Source organism: Bradysia coprophila (assembly GCF_014529535.1).
Source record: "Bradysia coprophila strain Holo2 chromosome IV unlocalized genomic scaffold, BU_Bcop_v1 contig_5, whole genome shotgun sequence".
Lineage (NCBI taxonomy): Eukaryota > Metazoa > Arthropoda > Insecta > Diptera > Sciaridae > Bradysia > Bradysia coprophila.
The window spans coordinates 6,919,240-6,942,447 of record NW_023503374.1 but is presented as its reverse complement, the minus strand read 5'-3'; the positions used below and the strand labels follow the sequence as shown (position 1 = coordinate 6,942,447).

Here is a 23,208-nt window from a genome sequence, read left to right as displayed (position 1 = left end):
AAATGTAGACCAAAAATGTGACCTACGACAAACACTTTCACGGAACGGAGTCAATTTTTGTTAAGCTATTAATTTACTAAGAGTTATTTGAAAGGAAAATTTTGAAATCTATATGAACATTCCGAAAGACATATTAAGTATGTATAGTTTTAAGAGAGAAAAAGAGTGTTCACCCATCGAGCTCTGTTAAATTAACTATTTGTTCCTAGTTAACTGGACTTTTCCATAAAAATTTTGACGTATCACCATCACCCATCGAAACCAGTTAACCAACTGGTCATTTTTCTCTCTTATACGCTCCTTTAACACTGTATAGAGAGCATAATAAACTTAGCTGCGTTCCAGGGTTACAGAGCTTTTTTGTTTGAGAAAGAAAGTTCGAAAGAAACAAGAAAATACGCGAAAATTTAACAAATAATTTTGTTAAAAATGGGCGCTATTAGGCCTTCTGTACACAGTGTTAAAAGAGAATGTCAAACTAAGTTTTAGTTTTTAGTTTTTGCAACAATATAGTTATCGAGCTTTTTTGCCATTTAAAGCTTCTAATAAATTTTAGCGGGTCAATTCATTAAGATTTGAATTTTGGATCCGTGCGCTTTTATTCATAACAAACTTTTTAGATGAAAACACTGCAAAGTTTACCATCAAAATTACACTTAATGTTGATGATGGGAGAAAAAACGTAATGAACTGTCAAAATTCAGTTCTATGTCTGTTTTTGACGTCACATCCAGGCGTGGTGATGAGTTTAGTGAATTTGTATAATTTTTCTATTTTTTATTGAATTTTCATTGAAATAACCATTTGTTTGTGTAGTTAATTTGTTAACCAATTGTTTACTGTGCACTAATGAAACATAAAATCGAACATTTTCCATTCCTGTGCCGATTAAAAATGAAAGAAAGCGGTCAGTAATTGGGTGACACTAATCGTTAATGATGAATGAATAGAAGAGTCGCGCATTTTGTACACACTCTCTTGTTATATTGGCTGGTGAATATTAAAAAAATTTCTTTAAGTTTTTAAAATGGCTATTTCCACTGCGACCGAAGAATTGTGTTATAATTTTTCGATGAAATTGTTTTCGAATTGATTTGTGGATCAATTTTATCGATTGTGCAAAAGTGGTTTTTTGGTTAATCGGACAAAATTAACATTTCTGAGCGAAATTATTAGTGGACTTTCGAATTATAAACACAAATAAATAAATTAAGGTGTGTGTTGAAGTGTGTGGAAGAAGACGGAGAAAAGATTTGCTCATTCATTGCTTACACATTTATTTTTCTGTTTCTATTGGATTATTACGTGGTAGCTGATAATGCTAGAACCAATAAAGGTAAGTTATTCAAATTAAGTGTGTACTAGGATATCTAGTATATAATTCCAGAGAGTCCGTTCGACTACTTGGCACTTTTTTTCTTCATATATTTCCATTTTCGAGTCACATTCAACGAGTCTGACTAACCGTAGCTTATTTACTCTTTTTTTTGTTATTTTTGGCATTCATTCATCATCTATAAGACTGATGTTGCGATGTTGATTGCGTAACCATCTTTCCTACAATATTTTCGTAGAATTTTTATGTATTCAACTGCGAAATTGTTCTCCGTCATTTGGCGGTACATCAATCAGTGTAAATTAGATGAAGATAAATTTCGACTGTGATTTTACATTGCATTATTGTGGCACTTCCTTCAACATTTTTATTATTAAAATGATGCGGCGCCACTTGTATATATTTATCGTGCATTTTAATCGAAATTTGTTTCAGTTTTCATTATTTTTTGGATTGGATTTTTTGTTGCTTCGTGCGTTGTTTATTAAATCGCATAGGATATTTCCATAATAATAAACATTTCGATTCAAATGAATTGTGACGCAGTCTTTAAGCCGATATTTTCTAATCTATAAAAATTGTTGATGTAATTACCCCGGACATGTTCGAGACTGATATAAATGTTATCCGTTAAAAGGCACAAAATACTCGCTCTTATCGGTATGGATTTATCGTCGAATTGTATTTATTATCTGTTTGTATATTTTGTATGTGCGACATCATTACAAATAACTTCGTGACACGGACAACTGAAAAAAAAACCGTTTCCAGGAACAGTACAGCAAAGAAAACGAATTTTAGCTAACGATATTGTTTGTAACTTACGATCAATGCGTTAATCAGTTTTGATCTCAGTTTTCTTGTTAACCGAAATTTTACGCTCTGTAAGAAAACCGTTCTTGTGCAATGAGACGATTTATGTGTTAAAAAAACGTCACATGTCTAGACAGAGACAGACGTTATCTACCCTTAAAGAAACCACTGTCAGGAAGCATAGAAACGAAGGATATTACAATTTTTTCGTTTTCGTAAGAAATTTTAAAATTTTACTAATACGAACTAATACTAAGCACAGTTCTTACTTCATATCACCTGATTGATAATAAGAATTTGATGTACGTCATGTCGGCCAATTTTTAGGTATTTTTAGACCTGTACCAAGTACTGGGGTCTTATAGGTTTACGCATAAGTTTGTAACGCGTCGAATTGGACTCCCTGAGTAATGGGAAACCTATTGTGGTTGTCTACAGATGCCAAATCAGTGGAAAAAAAAGTCCGTCTGTCTGTCTGTCTGTTCTCTAACTTGAGTAAAACACATCCGATTTCGTCTGTTTTAGCTTTATTAGATAGGTATTGACCGTACCAATCAGGGAAAAAAAAGTTTATGAAATTATGTTCTTCTGAGTGTGAGCTAGGTCTCTTGGAGTGAGCTCTTATCTGGCTACTCGGCCGTACAGTGAACGTGGAGTATTTTGTCAATATCTCGAGTAAATTTTGTCGAGAATGTAAAGCGTCGGTACTATTTCCGGTCTCCTAACAAAATGGCTGCCGGCGGCCATATTGGATTTTAGTAAAAGTGAAATATATTGGGGAAAATGGTACTAAGAAAGTTTCTGTTAACATGGAAATAATTTGTTATGTGTGTGGGGTTTCAGGGATTCCATATGTGGACATCTATATATAACTATATTCAGCTATATTGAGCTATATACAGGTATATAGAGCTATACAATAGCATATTCCTCTGTGAAATGTTTATTTATAGTGAAATATAGGTAAATATAGCGGTATATAGCTGTTCAAATAGGAATTTATGAAAGTTGACTTCGTACGGGGCTGTCTATATTGCCTCCGGCAATTTATTTGTATATGATAACAAGGCAAAGAGTGGATAATGTAAGTGATTGTAAAGGGAGAATAGTTTTTCAGCAGAGAAGAAAATGAAGTAAGAGAAATGAAGAGTTTCACATTAAAGGCTTTTGATACGAATAGGTGTTTCGTACGGGTCGGCGTTAGCTATGTTTTGCTTTAGAAAACGGCACCTTATACGTTAGTCATTAAATCTGTTACTTCTTTTGTTTGAAGTATCATTTAGTGGTTGAAATGGATTCTTTTACTTTATTTAATTTGACATACATTTAGCTATATAATAGAACAGTATACAGAACTCATCGCTTAGAGGCGACGTGTCGACAGCATATGACTGTTTCTTACAGGGAATTTAATCATCTAGAATTTGAAGCGTCTCCCATACAAGCTGAATCCGATGGTCTATTCACTTGTCCTAATTTAAAATAATTTATTTACTTCCAATCCTCTCAATCGCAGTTCAATCGATAAATAATTCAAATAAAATTTCAGAGAACAGGGAAATCTCCAAATATTTTACTGGTGAAGCCTTCCATTTTATAAAATACTGGTAAAATCGGAACATAGATCATATAACGAATGGAAAATTTAGTTTCGTGCACGTATTTTAGAGAACTCCAAAATTGACGAATTCCTTTACGTTTGACTATATTGGACGTCAGTGAAATTCAGTTAGAAATTCGCTTCAGCTGGTTGACTCAAACAAACAAAACTTCTTACTCATACACCTTTATACTGGTAAAATAGTTACCCGCACGCGCGTGGTAATAGTACGACAGTTTAACTTCGCATAGAAAGTTTTGTTTGTATTAGTGGACCAGCTGAAGCAAATTTGTTATTAAGTTTCACTGATGTCCACTGTAAGAAATATGTGTATCAGTTAATGTCGTACACGGACTCATACCTTCCCTGGCTATCTATACTTTCTATATACTCATCTACATAGAGTATAGAAAGGTACTGAGAATTTTCTAATGTTAAGAACGTTGCCTAACTTATAAATTGGAAACAATGAGTCATCTATACGTGAGTTTAACGTAACTGAATAGCAGTCTTTTGTTCTCTTATTTATGTTACAATGCACGTATCACGTAACATAAAGTCTGGAATGAGAGCACTTAAGTGGTTCTTTTTCGTAAAACTATTCAATTCATATTACCAGTGAAAGAACGAGTAAGGGGTTGTAAACTAAGCACTGAATTTAAATTGAATTTCTCATGAAAGACTATTAGAGCAAAACACAAATGTAGTGCATCTGATGTAAGAACATCCACAGGAAATCCTGAACAAAATCACCACGTATTCAATATGCAAATTCAAATATTGAAACGTTTCTATTTCCGCTAAACTCCCTTTTGATGTTTTATTTTATGTCACTTGTACTATTGATACAACATTGTGGCCATTGTGTCTTGCCAATTCGGCACAAATTGTGTTTTTATATTACCATAGCTGAATTTCGGTTGTTAAATTCGTCGATTAAAATTCATCGATTCAATTTTTGGTTGTTGTACGATAGGACATTCGTTAATTGAATCAACAGCGACTAATTTGGCTGTTCATTCTTTGTTTTTTTTTCTTCTCTCGACTACATCCAATCGAACTAAATAGCCACCAACACAGGTATTATACAATTATTTTCCGATGCTAATTCAATTAGTAACTCAACTCCAACGTGCCATTCAAAAAGAATTCGTAAAGCACACATTACATTTCAAATATATACGTAAATGTTGTGTACGACTATTGGTATAATGGTATATAGTTTGGTATTGATTTATGAAATAGATATAACTGATCATTCAGTGGTTACCTACATACTACATCGCTAATTCAACCAAATGACCGATATCACATTCAGCTTTTTTCTATTAGAGTTTTTCATCTTAAATAGTTTCGCTCTCTTTGTCTCCCTGTCTCTCTTTAACAGATCTATTGGAAGTATATTTTAATGTGTCGGTTGTCGGTTTAATGTTTTCGTTAGATTACACAAATTTATTATTTGTTTTCGTTTTGTCTGTCGTGTAAAACGTTTGAGATTTTGCCAATCTATTCATTTTGATTTTGATTCGATGGAAATTTCAATTATTACTTTTTTTTATAACATTCATTTTGATTTATAATGTAAAAATTTGTTTATATATTCAACACAGATTGATGTTGTTGGTTTGACGAGGAAAAAAAATACTTTTGTATTGGTTGTTACACGGCTCAATGTTGTCTATTATGTTGGGAATAACAACTAAACAACTCGCAATATTTATTTATTATATATTACGAAGAAGTGATAGGATAGCCGTTTAGTGTATAGCTTTTATGTAAGACATGGTCATCCACTTTTTTGAATAACAAGAATGTCGATGGAATTGACTTCAATTTATTTATTTATTTCGATTGTTTTACATATTTTTTTCTCGAACCACGATGATATATCATGATAGATTGTGTGTGATTATGATGCGTTAATTAAATACAATTTTTTCTTAAAACGATGAACCGTGTCTGACTTATGAACACATACTTTCATTGTATTTACAATTGGGTTCACTGAGAGTCGTCAAGAGGTGTAGATTTTAACTTTCAATTATGTTAGTTACGCAACCTTTTTTGTTGTGCAACATTTTATAAACTCTGTACGAACGGTGGCTTTACAAATGCGATTATTAAATTGAATTTGTTCATATTTTCAAATTACACATCTGCCTAACATTATTATTTGCACACGCTCGTATTTACACCTGAAATTCAATGCAGATATTGGTGCATTGCATAGTTATATATAGGAAGTTTGGAAGGTTGTTGTAACCATTATAAATTGAAATTTTATTTGATATTTCGCTATTTCTTTATCGTTGCATTTTTAAACAAACTTCAATCGTTCGAATGGAATTTTGGTTGTCATTTGTCACCGAATCAATCCGTTCGTTTGTAACTACAAAAATAGAAAATTTTAATGATGAACAAACACACTGCATTTCATTGAATAGAGGTCTAGATGTTCTAAGTTTTATCGTCCACTTTATATGGATAATTTAAACATATTACCCACATCACATTAAAGAAGGAATTTAAATTGTCAGCTTTTCCGAATGTTAATTGGGGACGTACATGAGACACATAACTATATATTTCAATTAAGATTAATTCCTTGTAGAAGTGGGGTGTCCGAGCCACTCTAGGACCTCAAGGCACTGGAAAATTGAGACTGACGTAAATCTTGAAGTAGTTTAATTTGTATCGATGTCAATTAAAGAAATTGAAAGAAATTTTGTCTCAGACGCAAGGTTCACAAACGTCTTTCCAATATTTTTCTACATTTCCATTGAACTATTTTAATTGCCGAATCGTGACTGCCGCTACGACTTAGAGTAGTGCTAATCAATGTGTCAATGAAAATGAATGTAACGACTTCATCTTGAACTATTTATTTAAATTCTCAAGATAATTACTTAGGTGCGATGACAGAGGAACTTGCCATTCACTTCAATTCTGATGAGATCCATCAATATGATTAATCTTTTAGAAACGGCAAGCGAATGACAACAAAATCTGTTACTTCACTTGTGTAAAATCTATCACTTCAATTTCTTATAGCATTTTTGGCTATAATATAAGAGATTACTGGCCAGAGGTTATGACTTCTTCTTATCTTGTCATCAGGAGATGCTAGCCGTTTCTAGAATGATTCTTTTTTTCGTATTGCAGCTAGTTCTCCAATCTACCTTAATGATGACGTAGAGTGTCCGGATTAAAGTGATTCTAATTTTTTTTTTTTTGCAAAATGAATTTTCTTTCTGCTGAAGAATTAATCTTTTAAAAACGGCTGTCGTATAAAGTTTGTAACTCATGCAGAATGAATTGAATTGAAAGAATTGGATTGAAATTATCTGCTCTAATTTTAAGACTGCAAACAATACATCTGTTAATTACGTTGCTCAAGCTAGTGTTGAGTTTTGGAAAAATCCTTTACTTCGTTAGGTTTAACAAACATTTTATTATCAGCGAATAGAATGAAAAATTAGCGATGCTAGCCCAACCGTAGTTACATATTTTCATAAAATGTGGAAGTGCCCATTATAATATAGTGTCTAAGATGGCACTGGAATTAACTAGAGCAATTCATTCACCTTGGTGTTTCATTTTATTTCAAGAAGTCCTCGTTACAATCTAACAACATGTCTTGAATATAATACCCAACCATAAACTTTCATCTCGATATCTGAAACAGTAAATAAACGAAAATAGACGCACAAAATCATCTGCACAATCTTCAATCATTAAATGTGTACGCAAAGTTTGATATTCCCATCATATTTTTGCATTGAAATTCCGTTTCGAATTCCGTTATTGCAAAATATAAAAATCAATAGCGCTGCATTGAAGAACACTTGCCTACAATGTCGTTCAGAAAGGCAAGTGAATTAACCATGGCACGGTACAAGAGGTGTATACGAACAGAAGTGATATTAAAATCGAAACAGGTAGATTCGGAGTGGACGGACACACTACTGTGTGTTTACAAACTAAATTGAAAACAGGAAAATTTTTACTGAATTTATTTTTATATTCCGATTGTTCCAATAGTAATTCCAATAGCATTGACATAAAATATGTGAACCGAAGAGTACGGATAAATTATCTAACAGCCGTTTTGTCCACGTACAAACGTCTTCGAATCAGTTTTCATTTCAGGAAATTTTTAACATTTTGAATATAACACGATACACCTCAAACCTCAATTATCGGATGGTCGCTTTGTTAATCATACGCGAGTAGTATTGTATATGGAATAACCAGTTATTTTTATTAGATGATAATATAAACGACACGATATTATCCAATATTTGGTATGTGCATTTGCATATATAAACGACACTATATATGATGGTCAACCATGTATATTAATAGCCATAAAAAATAGCTAGGAGTTCAGGTGTTTAATTTTTTTTAATCATTATAGTCATCTTTTAATTTGTTCTTTCGTAAATTAAATTGATTGTTGTCGCTGTTGTAGTCATGTTTTGTTCATTATGATCTAACCATGAAAGTTTGTATTTTAATTCATTCTTTTCGGCTCTCATATCTCAGGAATGTAATGGTTATATTCATTGCTGACGCCACAATAAGCTGCCCTAAAAAAATATTCGTATCTCTGGTTCATAGATACCGAATTAAATACACAACAGGAAAAAAATGCAAATGTTTCATAAAACTACGATTAGATCATAAATCTGTTGATAAAAATTATCTTCGAATGAAGTCATCAGAATTTACTGCTTTTCAGTTAATGAAAACTGTGAGTGGCAAAGCTTCATGTACTCTAAATGAACGCTTCAAATCATTTTTTATGTTGGTGATGATTTGCAAAATTGAGCTTGTTGGACTATGACTTTGAAAGGGAGTGTAATAAACGACAATCGTTACCTAAAACGTTCAACCATTTTTGTTGAAATGTTAGCTCTCTGAGAAAGTGCTTAATGCCGAATGAAACAGACAAACTAATGTCTTGCCTATATTCCGAGTTGTATGCAAGTCATCTTCGTCTTTATCACATACCCCAAAAAAATAATCGAAAATTGAGGAAAATTATCGCCAAGGATCATCATTTTCGGAAACAAGCAAATTGTTTCGTTGTTTAAACATCTTCGATTAGTTGGACAGTTGTCAAGTGGTTGGTGTTCCATTGTCGATAAGATCTAAATGTGCGCCAGTGTTATTTTTCTTGGCATATTGCCAGAGGTTATTGATGCAGAAAGGCGCTATACACTCGGTGTGTTTTTCATAATTTCACATGTTCACGATAATACAGTTCAATATTTGCAATTTTCATTTATTAAGTTTCCGGTTTAAAATTTTCTTCCACACCGAAATGATATATTTGTTGCAAGACAAATGTTTAAACGAAAACTGTAAACAGTGTATACAAGCGATACAAGCAGAAACCGGAAAGTATTTGAAACGTATTTCGACTGAATGTTTATAAAATGATTTTTTCGCAAACCCCGAACGAGTCTTGAACCTATACGTAGCGTTGTAATGCGTAGATAGGTCGTGTACACATAGTACGTCATCATTTCTTATGCATGAATCTTGAAGATACACATAAAAACACAAAGGGAAGAGAAGGATATTCGCCTTTGTTGTTCGTTTTATTGTGTGTGTAGCAACCTCGGGCTATGGTGAAGCATATAGTTGTCGAACTAGATCTGTATTAGCATTAAGAAGACCTTTCCCCTAGCATTAAAGTCATGCTATAAGACTGCATTGTAAAACTAATTGTTCATTAGATACTTTGTGCGGGGATTGAGTTTGAATAACCATGATTTCCTGAGTGAAGATGTATCTATTTCTGTAACAAAACTGAATTGTAAAAAAAAACAAGATGCTTCGTATTGTTGTCAATGCCAGAGTTGAACAAACGTTCATCAAAGTACACCACACACAACAGCACTTACAAAACCCGAAAATAACAAAATCTTTCCTATACTCATTAACACAGATAGACAGAAAGTCTGTAAAATTTTCAGTTGAGATTTTTAACCACAAAAGTTTATATTTAAATTTCAATGAAACGAAAACAAAAAAAAAATCCATACCACAGTCTCTCCTGCATGCATATCTTATTTTAAAATAAAGAAAAAGAAAAATACTGAAACCAAAATTCGTCTTCGATTTATCAAAGAAATTTCTTATTTGGCATAAATTTACTATATCTAAATTGTAATACATAAAAGAGCAAAAACTTTGCTTCAATTTTCTTTTTCTTTCGATTTAACACCGTTTCAGCGCTCAATGTGTATGCTTATGGAATACATTCTTTTTTTTATGATTTTGTTTATTTTTGTCATAGAATGCAAATTATAGACCATCGCATCTCTTTTACATATTTTATATTTAATGAAGGAGAAATTTTTATCAGCAATGTGGAATGTTTGTGCTGCACAGCACCGTGTATTTATTTAACTTCACTTAAATTACACATTACACGAACAGACGAGTGTATGTTCCTCAAAGTATTTAAGTGTAAAATAATTTCTCTCTCACTACAGAATTATTTGATGTAGCGCCGGTCATTTGGCATTTTTTTCGCCTTACATTTTCTTACATGAACAATGAACACCAATTTATACGTCAGAAACGTAGAAAAAGATCGTTAGTACCAAATCGTTTATTGCATTCTAGTCAGAAATTCCTTGCTTGAATTACAATTATGGATGTATCGCATTCTTGGCTTCTGATTCATTTCAATTGAATTGTTCATTTTAACCGAAGTTTGCAATGACTTCTACACGAATATTATTTATACTCGAAGGTGAGGCTGCTCAAAGTTTCGTTTCCTTCTGTCCACCTAGGAGTATACCAATCCAACGTAATCTCAATTTGTTTGATTCCGACCCGAATATTTTCAGGTTGTACACAATCAAACAGACCACAATCTAAGATGTTGATGTGATATGCACGCCCATGTCAAATATTTGACCATATGCTGAATCGATCTGGTGTAAATCTTGTTATTTTTCGTTTTGTTACAATTTCTTATAAATTAAAATAGTTGTCACAGATAACAGTGTGATAAGGCAAATTTAGAACCAAGTAGAACAGATGTAAGTCTAGAGAAACACGTAACACTCTCAACATTCAACATAACGAGAATCATAACCAAAAATGTATAACCAAACTGTGAATTCTTCTACAGCAACAGTCAATTTTTGATATAATAGTAGATTATTCACCTCTGTCCACATGTTTATTTAGACACTTGGGGAGTTGTTGCATGAGCCGAAGGCGAATGTTTTAACCCCAAGTGTCTCAATAAACATTTGGACAGAGGTGAATACGCTATTTTATCTACAGACGGCGAAATAATAGCACTTTTTCAATGCTTTTATTTCACCTAGGTAGATAAAATCTATTACTTCATTTGTTTTGATATATAAATACAAATCAACCAGAGTCCCTTTATTTTTTTCGTTGGACTTGTATTCATGTAATTAGTCGAAAATGTGCTACGGAAGTCTTAAAGTAACACAGTTTTGGCAGAAGCAGTCTACCAATTGTTCTTCCCAACTCTTCTTTATTATTGAAAACAAAACTTCGTGTCATAAAATCAAAATGAGTTAACTGAAGTAGCAGATTTATTGATACGCTTGTCGATTACAGAAGTTAAACAAATATGTTCAATGCAAACCATATAGTTGTTCTCCAAGTATGTAGTCGATGTTTACCGATTTCATAAAAATTTATTGAGAAATTGTTTATTAATTTCGCTGAAACAATCTGTTTAATTTATCAGTTTCAAACATTTTGTACAGCTTTCTTCGATGATATGGTTTGCATGTTTCCACCTTTTTTTTCTTCACTTTTATAATTGTTAAATCACGATGTTTGCTGTAATATCAAGTCGGTATGTACGATTTGTAATATCAAAGTATCGTTTCTAAAGTGATATTTTATCAATTAGCATTCTTTTGTTGTTATCAATTTAGCGATAACTTTTTTTTTTTCGTTATTTTGAACATTTATTGTACTTGTGGCATAACATGAAGCTTTTAATAATTTTTTTTTTGCGAATTTCCTCCCATTTTACGTAATATTGGTTTCCAATTTTATTAACGGAAAATTTAGGTGTAGCAAAATCCAATTGGGATGAATAATTTACTCGAAAATGAGATCATTTCACTGCGGTAAAGTGACATCATTATAATTTTTCATTAAATTGAATACACATATTGAAAATTGAACTAAAAGTCAAAGAGTTTCTCGACAAGTCTACAAAAAAATACTTCTCTGTTTATTGTAACCTGCATCGGTATGATATCTTCTCTTTTGAATATTTTCGACTTATGAGTCAACTCTTCTTTAAATCATTTCCGAACGAAATCGTTCAAATTTTTTCGTATACAACAGAATTTTTACGTAATGCACATGCTATTCGCAGTCAACTGCGAATAGTCAATATTAATGCTATTCGCAGACTAATTGTGCCTTCACATTGATGAGAAATGATTTTGCGCAGAGCAAAATCATTTCTCATCAACGTGAAGGCACAATTAGTCTGCGAATAGCATTAATATTAACTGTTTTTAGAATTTGTGATTAAAGCTTTGTAACGGGCAGCAAAAATCTGTAATGTTACAGTTTGTAAAAGGGATCAACACTCGGTAATAATACAGTTTGTAAAAGGGAAGTATGTACTGTCACAGTTTGTAAAAGGGATCAGCAGTCTGCAATGTTACAGTTTGTAAATAGGAGGAACACTCTGTTATGTCAAAGTTTGTAAAAGGTATCTGCACTTTGTAATGTCACAGTTTGTAAAAGGTAGTAACAGTCTGTAATGTCAAAGTTTGTAAAAGGGATCAACACTCTGTAATTTCACAGTTTGTAAAAGGGATATACACTATGTAATGTTCCCGTTTGTTATAGGTAGCAACACTTTATAATGTCACAGCTTGAGAAAGGGGTCAACAGATGACTGCGAATAGTCACTTCGTTTACGTAAGGCGTCCTCTTTTAAAGAAGTGAAGGGTATGCATCGAAAGGATGGCTCATTACATATAAGAAAATCGCAAATAGACGAGAAAAACACTGTAAATCTGATTGAGTTCTAATTGGACAGTTTAGCTAGCAACTGTTCTAAACAATCTGATCGAATAATAAAAAAACAGTTAGTTGAACTGTCGCTTGGATAAGAAAACAATGGGCGACTAAGGCCGAAAACACACTATCGATTCGGCGCTGCTTAGATCTACAATTATGATGTCTCTTCCTTCGAAATCCGACTTGTATCATACATTATACAATGGAAAACGCGGCATAATTGTCCTAAAGAACTAAAAATGAAGAGCAACACTTTGAATTCGATAATTCAGTGTTTTCGCCAGCGGCAAGCACATTCTCGTATCAGCATTGAATCTGTTACTTCTTTTGTTGAATATAATCTAAATGATATTGTTCGACGCAAAACCTTTAACTTCATTAATTTAAACATAGATTTCACTATATAAGACCACACTACCCGTTGGTTCTCGCTTATTTTTGTCTTTTCCGTCAAGTCAATAACGTATGATTAACTTCACTGCCTTATACGTGTTTATGGTTATATGATTTTAAATGCCATAAGTGAGCGTATAAACACAAATTAGACGGTGAGGTCGTATAAGTGGAACAGCTGAAAAATATCTGAGGCAAGTTGAGTCCCAAATTTGGTTAGGGTTAGGGTTAACTGTACGGTTAAATCTACTTCATAATTCAATATCGATGTTGGTTTTGTTGAAATGAAAGTTCAGATTCAATAGTAGGTTTCTCTGAGTAACTGATGCTAATTTGCAGCAACATTGTAAGATTTTAGGTAGTCTTTGTCTATCTAATGTTCCATGATTATAAAATGGAATTTACTCTTCATTCGAATTGAATGAAGAAACTGAAAATATCTCATCGTATGGGCACTCTGTAACTAAGTCATAATTCAATAATCGTAAGTCAATCCAGTTTTACAAACACTATTCACTGCTACACTTTCCAGCGAACGCATAACTCGGGTTACATTATTACGATAATAAATACTTGAATGCTGAAATAGATTGCTTCATTTGTACGTTTCGATTGGTTTTTAACCTTTTCATTTCTGTTCCTTTTTCAGACTGATAGAACATCATGCAGAACCGACTATTACAATTTGATTGAATAAACGGATCGTTATACACCAGGCGGAGTGAACTGAACAATAAATTAATGAGAAAGCGAAGGAAAATTCTATAAATAAACAAAACAAAAAAATAATTTCCACAAAATATTACATGCAACAAGCACACACACACACATACAGTTTGTGCGAATAGCAACAAGAGGGATAAATAAATAAACATTCAAGTTCCATCAATTGATGATAAACGAACGAGAACATATCACACATAAATTTAAATTCAAACGCTTAAAAATTGTAGATACTTATTATGTAGCAACGTAAATTGAAGAATGAAGAACAAACAACGAAATTAAATATGAAACAAAGAAATTGAGAAATTGATTAACTGTAGAAACTGTTTCGGAACGAAATTCAAGGCTAAAGAATAATCGTCTTTGCAAACGATTTCCAGAAGACACAGACAACCAACAACAGCTAAAACACAAAACCAGAACCGAAAATGTCGTTTTTAAACAATTTGAAAAAAGTGTTCCACCTCGGTGGTGGCGAAGCCAAAAAGAAACGGCTGTACAACAACATTCGCATGGACTGCGATCCGGCCGAATTTTGGGACATGGTCGGTGAGTTGGGCGACGGTGCGTTCGGCAAAGTTTACAAGGCACATCATCGGGAGACACGTCGGTATGCTGCGGCAAAGATGTGCACGCTGGAAGATGAGGAAAATCTAAGCGATCATATGGTCGAAATTGATATTTTATCGGAGATTCGACATCCCAACATTGTTGAACTGTATGAAGCATTTTCGTTAGACGACAAATTGTGGGTAAGTGAGTCTCAAGTTCAATTGTAAATTTATTGCACTAGGTCATGCAATATTGTTTTCCATTACCTCGATTAACAAATGCGGCACATCAAGTTCGCATATTTATTTTTCAATTTTATTAATTACTTGACATTCATTCGATCGTCATATATATCTCTCTCGATACCTGTCGTTAATGTTAATATTTCTGCGTAACGTTTTTCCTTCTATTCTTTATTTACTTTTAGATGTTAATTGAATACTGTGACGGTGGTGCCTTAGATAGTATTATGGTGGAACTGGAAAAACCTCTTACAGAACCACAAATTGCATATGTATGCAAACATATGACTGAAGGTTTAAGTTTTCTGCATAAAAATAAGATAATTCATAGAGATTTAAAGGCTGGCAATGTTCTGTTAACAATGGAGGGTGGCGTTAAATTGGCCGACTTTGGAGTGTCGGCCAAAAATAAGCATACATTACAGAAGCATGACACATTCATTGGTACTCCATATTGGATGGCACCGGAACTGGTGCTGTGCGAAACATTTCGTGATAATCCATACGATTATAAAGTGGATATCTGGTCGTTAGGTATATCGTTGATTGAATTTGCTCAAATGGAACCGCCAAATAGTGAAATGTCACCGATGAGGGTTTTGCTGAAAATCCAAAAGAGTGAACCACCCAAATTGGATCAACCGTCGAAATGGTCAAAGGATTTTAACGATTTTCTGGCAAAATCGTTGATTAAGGTTCGGCGTACAAAAGAGATATTTAAACCAACGCAATTTTAACGAGATTTGAATTCGATTTTCAGGATCCTCAACACCGGCCGACGACTGACGATTTGCTGATAATGCCATTCATTCGTGGTGATTTAGATTCAAAGCCAATAAAAGACTTGCTGTTAGAGTACAAGGCTGAGGTCGTCGAAGAAGAAGTGGTCGATGAGGAAGCTGAGGTAATTTCTATCATTTTTTAAATTATTTTCGTCTGTGCCATTTCTAATCGTAAACAATGTGCTGAACTTTTGTCAAATTTTGTTTCATGCTGCACATTTTTGCTAAAAAAAAATTATTTAAAATCAGAAAGCGAAAAGACAAGCGAAGCGTAAATCACTTTATCAGAGGGTTGGTAAGTTGGCGGACTAGTTGATTTGTGTGCAACTTGTCTGACCATTTTTCTTTTGTTAATTTCGTGCGATTTTTGTTTTCGTTTGTTTATGATTTTGAGATCGAGTCGTTTGCCTTACACTAGACCGAGTTGATGATTTTGTTTTGTCCGTTGTTTTTAGTGAAAATTTTAAATTCCTTTAAATGATCCTCAAGATAATTCTGTTAATTTTGAATCAAATGGTTTTCTTTTGCTACCTTCTACGGCTGTCGACTTTGTAGTACATTCCTTACCTTGTTTGCGATGAAGACGAATGATGTCACAAGTTCTTCAGATTATTACAAACCAAATCAACGATCGGGTTTAGAAGACCTATTGAGAATACTTCGAACTCACCGTCATTTCAGCGACGAAACCTTATGCCCAAAACCAGAAACTTGTACTTTCAGGATGTGGAGGAACCTTTTCATTTGCATTTTACCGAAAGTGAAAATAATCTCTGCGAATGCACTACAGAGTCGACAAAGTTGTTGATATAACATGATTTTTATTTTATTAAAACCAGTCCCATCCGACAATGGTTTAAATTTCGAAATTATGCATTTACAGGAAACTCGCAACTCTGCCCTTCCACTCGACTTGGATGATGATACATCGTCACTTCGAAGCCAAGATATTGATAAACGTAAGACAGTTCATACTAGCATCGAGTCACAAAATTCACTTAAACCATTTTGCCCCGATATTCTAGATACACCCACATCCTTGTCGAAATTATCCAGAGACTCGAAAGAGTCCACTCCTATTGCTGATGATGTCAAACGAACAGCCGATGCCCCAGCTGCCGAACGCAAAACATTGGTTAAAGAGAATTCACAAGAATCGGACAACAGTTTGGAAATTGAGAAACGGCCAACATCTGTCGTAAGTATTCGTTTCGGATGCAGAGAGAGGACCGAAAGCTCAATGTTCAATTACTGATCAAACTTCGATCATTTTTCAGATTGTAAAGAAAGAAAAGGGTCCAGCTCCGCCTCCTCCAATGAACGTTGTAACTCTAACACCACCAACAACTCCGAAGGATAATGATGCGGTCGAAACAGTGAACGATCTGTCACCGATTCGTGAAACGTCTGCGCCTAGCTCACTAGAAGAAATTGAACCAATGAAATTACCCGCCAAAAAGGATACTGCTCCCAGTCCACCAGTCGCCAAACCGGATAAGCGAAAATCGGTTTCCGATGAGACCAAAATCTTGCAGAAAGTTAAATCCATCGATGAAACAATCGACGAACGTGTGTCCAAAGAAACAACTCAGATCATCGAAGAATTGGAAACCAAGTCAACAGACAGCGGTGAAATTACCGTCGAATTCAAGAATCAAGAGGTTTCGAATGTCATATCCGTTGTCAGCCCGTCGACGCCACAAAGTTCATCATTGGACGATATGTCTCGTATGTCACCGGTTGGCATTTCAGTCACTTCGACACCAAGTAAACAAAACACATCGACCATAACCATCAATTCCGATCCACCAGATCCGTCCAACAGTCTTGCTAGCAATATAAGTCAAGTGACTGTAGTCACCAGCCATCCACCAGTTCTTGTCGACAATTCATTGAAAATCGTTGAAAAGTCTAATGACGTTGTCATAGTCGCCAACGAAACCAATAAGACCCACATTAACGAATCATCAACCGACGAGGAATTCCCGTCACTGGACAGCTTGGAAAGTACACCCAAGCACGGACAGAATATGCACGGCAAAATACGACTACCCGATGGACCACAATCCAGTCACAAAGCCCATCCACGAGCTAGAAAATTGGACGAAAGTGAGGTGTTTATTGTGAACGTCGAAGACGATTCAATAACGTTTGATGGATCAAGCGTTGACGGAAATAAGACTTTGGATATGGATACTAGTCATGTATCGGTAGTGACGGTTGGTGAAGAAATTCTCGTTAAAGACTCATCGAATGCAAAGGAAAAATTGTCACAAAATAGCGTTATGTCGGAGGGTAGCGATGAGACATCCACGGATGATGTTAAGAAATTAGTCCTAGCTAAGAATAAAATGAACGGCCAAATAAAGAAATCAAAGAACGATGACGACGATGTCAGTATAATTGTGAATAAGAAGAAAACGAAACCGGAAAAGCGAATATCTCCAGATAGTTCCGTTGGCTCAATGGATTCACGCACGCATAGTGAATGTGGTTCAACGCGATCTAGCGGTGGTGTATCATCAGCAATAACAAATAAAATTGACCGCAGTGATGCGGAAAGTATTGCCACAACAGCTAGTCATGATAGTCGCGAGCCCGAAGAAGAAGTGACTATTCGACGAACCAAACCGGCCATGTCACCCAGAACGAAGGAAGAAATCGAGCTGCGAAATTTGAAAAAGAAAACGCGCAAGCGGACAAGAAAGTTCGAAATTGATGGCGTGCAAGTGACAACAACGACTAGCAAAGTCATTTATGGTGACGATGAGAACGGTCGGATGTACGACGATCACATATTCCGTAAGCAGGAATTACGCGAGCTGAAAATGTTGCAAAAGCAGGAGAAGAAACAGTTTAGAGAAATGGAAATCAAAGAGAATGCTGCAAGGGAACAACAGGAAAGGAGATTCGAGCAGGAACGCATTGCCTTGGAGCGTACTTATGATGCGGACATGGAAACATTAGCTAGACAACACAGACAATTGGTCGAAAAAACGGAACAACAACAGGAATCCGATCTACGGGCAACATCAAAGAAAATACGAGCTGAGCAAGAGCGAGAACTGAAATTGGTAAATTTTCTTTGCTGGACCTAATGTCCTGGGCGATCATTTTATTCATTTCATTTTTCGTTTGCTTTTAGTTCCGCGATAGTTTGAAACAAGAAATCCGATTACTGAAACAGGAAATCGATTTGCAGCCCAAGGAGAAGCGTAAAGAGGAATTCCGACAACGACGAGCAGCTATGGAAGTGCAGCACGAAGACAAGGAACGATCGTTTTTGTCATCGCTATCAGAAAATCATGATATCGCACTGCGACGACTCAGTGAGAAACATCGCGACCGATTAGCAACAATCGACAAAAATTATCTCCAACAAAAACAAACTGTAAGCCGAGATAGGGTAGGAAATTTGCATTTTTCTCACCATTTTTCTTCCACCATTTAAGGCCATGAGAACCCGTGAAGCAATGCTCTGGGAACTGGAAGAGAAACAAATCCATGAAAAGCATCAACTGTCCAAGCGTCACGTGAAGGACATTTGCTTTATGCAACGACATCAGATGATCGTTCGACACGAAAAGGAACTGGAACAGGTCAAACGAATGTTACAACGAAAGGAAGAGGAGCTCATCAAGCGACAAGCCGTTGAACGGCGAGCATTGCCCAAACGCATTCGAAATGAGCGAAAGGCACGCGATTTAATGTTCCGCGAGTCTCTGAGAATATCGACCAATATTGAACCGGATGCTGAACGCGAAAAGTTGAAGAAGGTAAGAAGGAAATTGAACAATCGAAGTTGTTGTGCGTCCGCTAACGTTCCACTTAAAATGCGTTTCAGTTCCAAGAGCAGGAGAAGAAGAGATATACACAGGAGCAGCAACGATTCGAAACGAAGCATGTGAAGCAATTGGAGGAATTGCGAGCGACAGCCGAAGGAACTGTGCGGTATGTTGAACCATTCGGTTGAGACCCGATTGTTGTAATTTTACGGTGAATTTAATTTCCAGTGAATTGGAACAAATTCAAAACGAGAAACGTAAATCGCTGCTGGAACACGAAACGGTCAAATTACGGGAATGTGACGATGCATTGCAGAGGGATTTGCGCGAATGGAAAAGTAAACTAATGCCACGCAAACAGGTAATTTCCATTTGTTTTTTTTGGTTTTCGTTTGTTTCTCTTATATTTTCCGTTGACACCTGAATACTGAGCACAGAAAATCGGAAGATCTTCAAAAATATGTAAAATGAAAATTTTGTATTTCGGTGTTGGTAAACATATGCCAGTGCTATCACTCTAATGTGAATGATATTAACAAACAAACAGACGTTCGCTGAACCGGATTGTAGAGTTCAGAAACAATTAGAATTCTGTAGCTGTTGCACCACTTTAACTGATATGACGCCGTTGCAGCAAGCAGATCCAATGAAAATAGTTTGCCATCATAACATTTGCTCTGCTCGTTACGACGGTCGGTTGCATTTCCATAAATTTACATTTTACGTACTAACACAACCACATCGACATCGACAGACAAACATTTAATTTTTTTTTAATTTCTTAAATACTCAAAATCTTGCATGTTAACTAGCTTTATCTAACCAAAAACAAACCAACAAATTTGCAGAAATTGAATAGCATTTTAAGTGAAATGGTTGATGATTACGGACGCAAGCATGGCGAAGTCGAAGATCGGTCGATATTCGACGGGGAAATTGTCGTGCCACCGCATCTACGAAATATGACCCATACGCTTGGATCCCGTCCACGTTTGCATGGTGGTCTACTCGGTAACCTATCCCGATCCCGTACCTTCCTCACCCTATCATCCAATTCGCGTGAGAATCTGCACAGTTCTGTACCGGATTTAAGTCGCAGCGTTCCGAGTACGCCCAGTCAAAAGTCCCGTTTGACGCTGGCTAATTCGGTGGAATCGGTGCTGGAAGAGAGCGAAAATCCGAAGAAAGTCCAAACCAAGACCGGTGTCAAGTACATCTTTTCCAATAACGGCGTTGAATTACGCCGCAAAAGCGAACAGGACAATCTGCAAATATTGCGCAATCGGAACAATGTGAATTCGACTCATGTCGCTAGCAGCAAGAAATCGTCTGTCGTTTATACGACAACACCTAGTCACCATAGACACACATTGGAGCCCATGGCACGCTTGTTCCCAATGCGGGCTCAATTGAAAAAACCGAACACAATAATCGAAGGCATTACGAACCGCAGTTCGCTTTTTTCGAACAATCTTCCAAATAAAAACGAATCACAGTTGTCTTCCGCATCGATGCATAACATTAGCACGCTGGACAATCCGCCAAGCAAATGGGGAAACGTTCGAAACTCGAGCAGCTTTTCATCCGATCTAAGCGTCGGTTCATTGGCCAAATATTCGATTCCTAGAGTGTCGTTGACTAACAACAGTACGCAAGGTGTGGTGCTGAAGAACAATAACGAGTCGAACAACGATTCTGCGGCTTAAATCTACTACAGTTCACGCATTTTTCTCACGTCGTCATCGAGTTTATCATTTTGATTTGCAATGAAAGAAATTCTATTTTTATTTCGTCATTTTCTCCTTCCGACGAAACGTTAAATTGTTGTTGGTAATTTCGGCATATAAAAAGGTGATTTGGAGCTTCCCTTACTTTGATTTTCGACTGAGGTTTGTAAAATGTATTTCTCTATTTATCTGTGTTTCTGTTACATTTTGTTTTTTGTTCTCAAGTTGTGTTTGTCCCATATTTTTCGTTCAGTACACTGGGTCTCACTACACTACATGTTCATGATTTTGTTCTGTCATTAAACAGCGAATTATTGGTAGAAAAATGTTTTAATTAAAATTGCACATTCGACAAACTCTGCCACAGGAAGTTTCGCAGTGTTCGTATAGTTCGAAATGCAAAGAACCGTATTTTGTCCGTGTCTAGATTTAGGTAGAATCGATGTAGGATGCTTGAATCGCTGAACAATATATTGTGGGTGTCTGAGGATAATTTTTAACCGCTCGCTTCGACGAATCATTTACTGTGTTATGAGGCGAAAATCGTCGACAAAATGCTTCTAACGAAAATTGCAATGTCATCACCTCGATCTATTCAGTTTTTTGATCAAAACATCATTTTATCTTTGTACAAATGGCAAGCGTACCACAGTGGCTATTTTAGAAAATTCAATTCCCGGAACTTCCAAAATTTCAGAGAATTCCTGAATTCTCTTAAATACGATACCGATTACATTCGGCTCAAACACATAAAAAAAGGATATGAAAACAACGGAGACACTTCGATCTATTGTTATTTTAGAGTTAATTCCCCTAATTAATTATAAAATCTGTTACTTCAATGAACATTTTACTATATATTACGACACTAGCAAGTGTTCATCCCTTATTTTTGTCGTCTTTGTCGATGACAGATGACTAGTCATTTACAAAAAAATCTTCTTTAGTAGTTTCTCTATCGCATGCTAAAAATCTTTTTTCGCGAATGAGTGGTTTGCAGCACGAGCCGGAGGCGAGTTCAAGTTCTGGAATCGAGGTCGCTAAAAAATCCTTCTCGCTAAAGTTAGGTTTTTTCCCAAACGTCCGTGGAAATACGCGACGAAGTCGCGATATTTTAACACTAGGTTAGGTAAACTTTTTGACAAAATTTGTTTAAACTCATACTAGTGTGGGGAGATGAAGAAGACTAGTGTGGGAGTTATAATCAGTGTTCAGTGAAATCAGTTTGAATATTTCTGGAAAGATTGTGGCTGCAGCTGGGAAATAAATTGATTTTGATCGTCTGTTAAAGGTTAAAAAATATCAAAAATCTATGGTTTCCCTTTCACTCAACATATTTATTTGATCAGACCTATATTTCAATTTGATTTTACTTTCAGTTTATTTCATTTCTGGTGGCTTCCTTATTATTTATTTACGTGTGGAATATATTTGCTTGCATGTGGTGCATTTTAATCGATTCTATGACTAATAAAACTACTAACGAAATTCTCCATTTTATTGCTGTTGTCGTCGGTTCATTCTGTACATAAAAACCAATTTTAATTTAAGATTTTAGTCGTTACGTTTTATTCCGTAGAAAATCAATGTTCAAATTGTCAATAAATTAATGTTGATCGCACTCAAAATAAATGCCAAACGAGATTCAAACGAAAAAACATTTAAAACATTTTTATAGCGTCTCGAAGAAACATTCAGTCATCAGTTGGACGAAATGGAAGCGCTATACGGTGGCACATTGATTGTATCGATGCCATTAGGTTCATCACCGCGTGAATTTGCTGGTTCAACACGTAGCAGCTTATCGTCGTATTCGGAGGGATGATTTTATGCATAATTCATTTGAGGAAAATAAATTTAATTCTTAAGATAAATAAATTAATTAAAATTTAAAATCAAATACGAAGAGGAAAAAAAGTGTTAATACAAATACGGCTAACATATGTACGATACAAAATGAGATGAAATATATTTGAACGGAAAATTGTTTGCATCTGAAAATGAATAGTTTAAAAAGGAATCGATCGATCTAAAGACGATAAAGAATTTTATGAAAGGGACACCATTTTGTGACAGAGAATGTGAGATAATTAAATTATTTTTTTAAATTTATAAATTTTTAGAATCCAAATAAACAAAAGAGCATGTTATATTCGAGAGAGAGAAAGATAGAGAGAGATGAAGAAAATAGTATTTTC

At 35.1% G+C, this 23,208-nt stretch overlaps 1 protein-coding gene across 5 annotated transcripts; it reads left to right on the top strand.

Annotated features, from left to right (window-relative positions):
* Window positions 1–692: 692 nt before the first annotated feature.
* Window positions 693–23,006, top strand: LOC119071873 (serine/threonine-protein kinase 10). 5 transcript variants are annotated; one of them, XM_037176943.1, is made up of 14 exons: window positions 711–1,336; window positions 13,846–14,674; window positions 14,902–15,411; window positions 15,477–15,620; window positions 15,748–15,789; window positions 16,382–16,457; window positions 16,524–16,696; window positions 16,776–18,572; window positions 18,644–18,889; window positions 18,951–19,274; window positions 19,343–19,449; window positions 19,512–19,644; window positions 20,132–21,172; window positions 22,689–23,006. In XM_037176943.1, the coding sequence occupies exons 2-13, from the start codon at window positions 14,351–14,353 to the stop codon at window positions 20,987–20,989; spliced, it is 4,734 nt and encodes a 1,577-aa protein (XP_037032838.1). In that variant the 5' UTR covers window positions 711–1,336; window positions 13,846–14,350; the 3' UTR covers window positions 20,990–21,172; window positions 22,689–23,006. The 5 variants fall into 5 exon arrangements, with proteins under 5 accessions (XP_037032839.1, XP_037032843.1, XP_037032838.1 ...); XM_037176944.1 differs by lacking the exon at window positions 15,748–15,789 and having other exon boundaries at window positions 693–1,336; XM_037176946.1 differs by lacking the exon at window positions 20,132–21,172 and having other exon boundaries at window positions 712–1,336.
* The last annotated feature ends 202 nt before the right edge of the window (window positions 23,007–23,208 follow it).

What these genes read in the sequence shown, in the direction of transcription:
- LOC119071873 (XM_037176943.1), top strand. Translation starts at nt 14,351, where the DNA reads ATGTCGTTTTTAAACAATTTGAAAAAAGTGTTCCACCTCGGTGGTGGC. An exon ending in ATCTCCAACAAAAACAAACT is followed by an intron (nt 18,890 to 18,950) that starts GTAAGCCGAGAT and finishes CCACCATTTAAG; the next exon opens with GCCATGAGAACCCGTGAAGC. An exon ending in AACGCGAAAAGTTGAAGAAG is followed by an intron (nt 19,275 to 19,342) that starts GTAAGAAGGAAA and finishes AATGCGTTTCAG; the next exon opens with TTCCAAGAGCAGGAGAAGAA.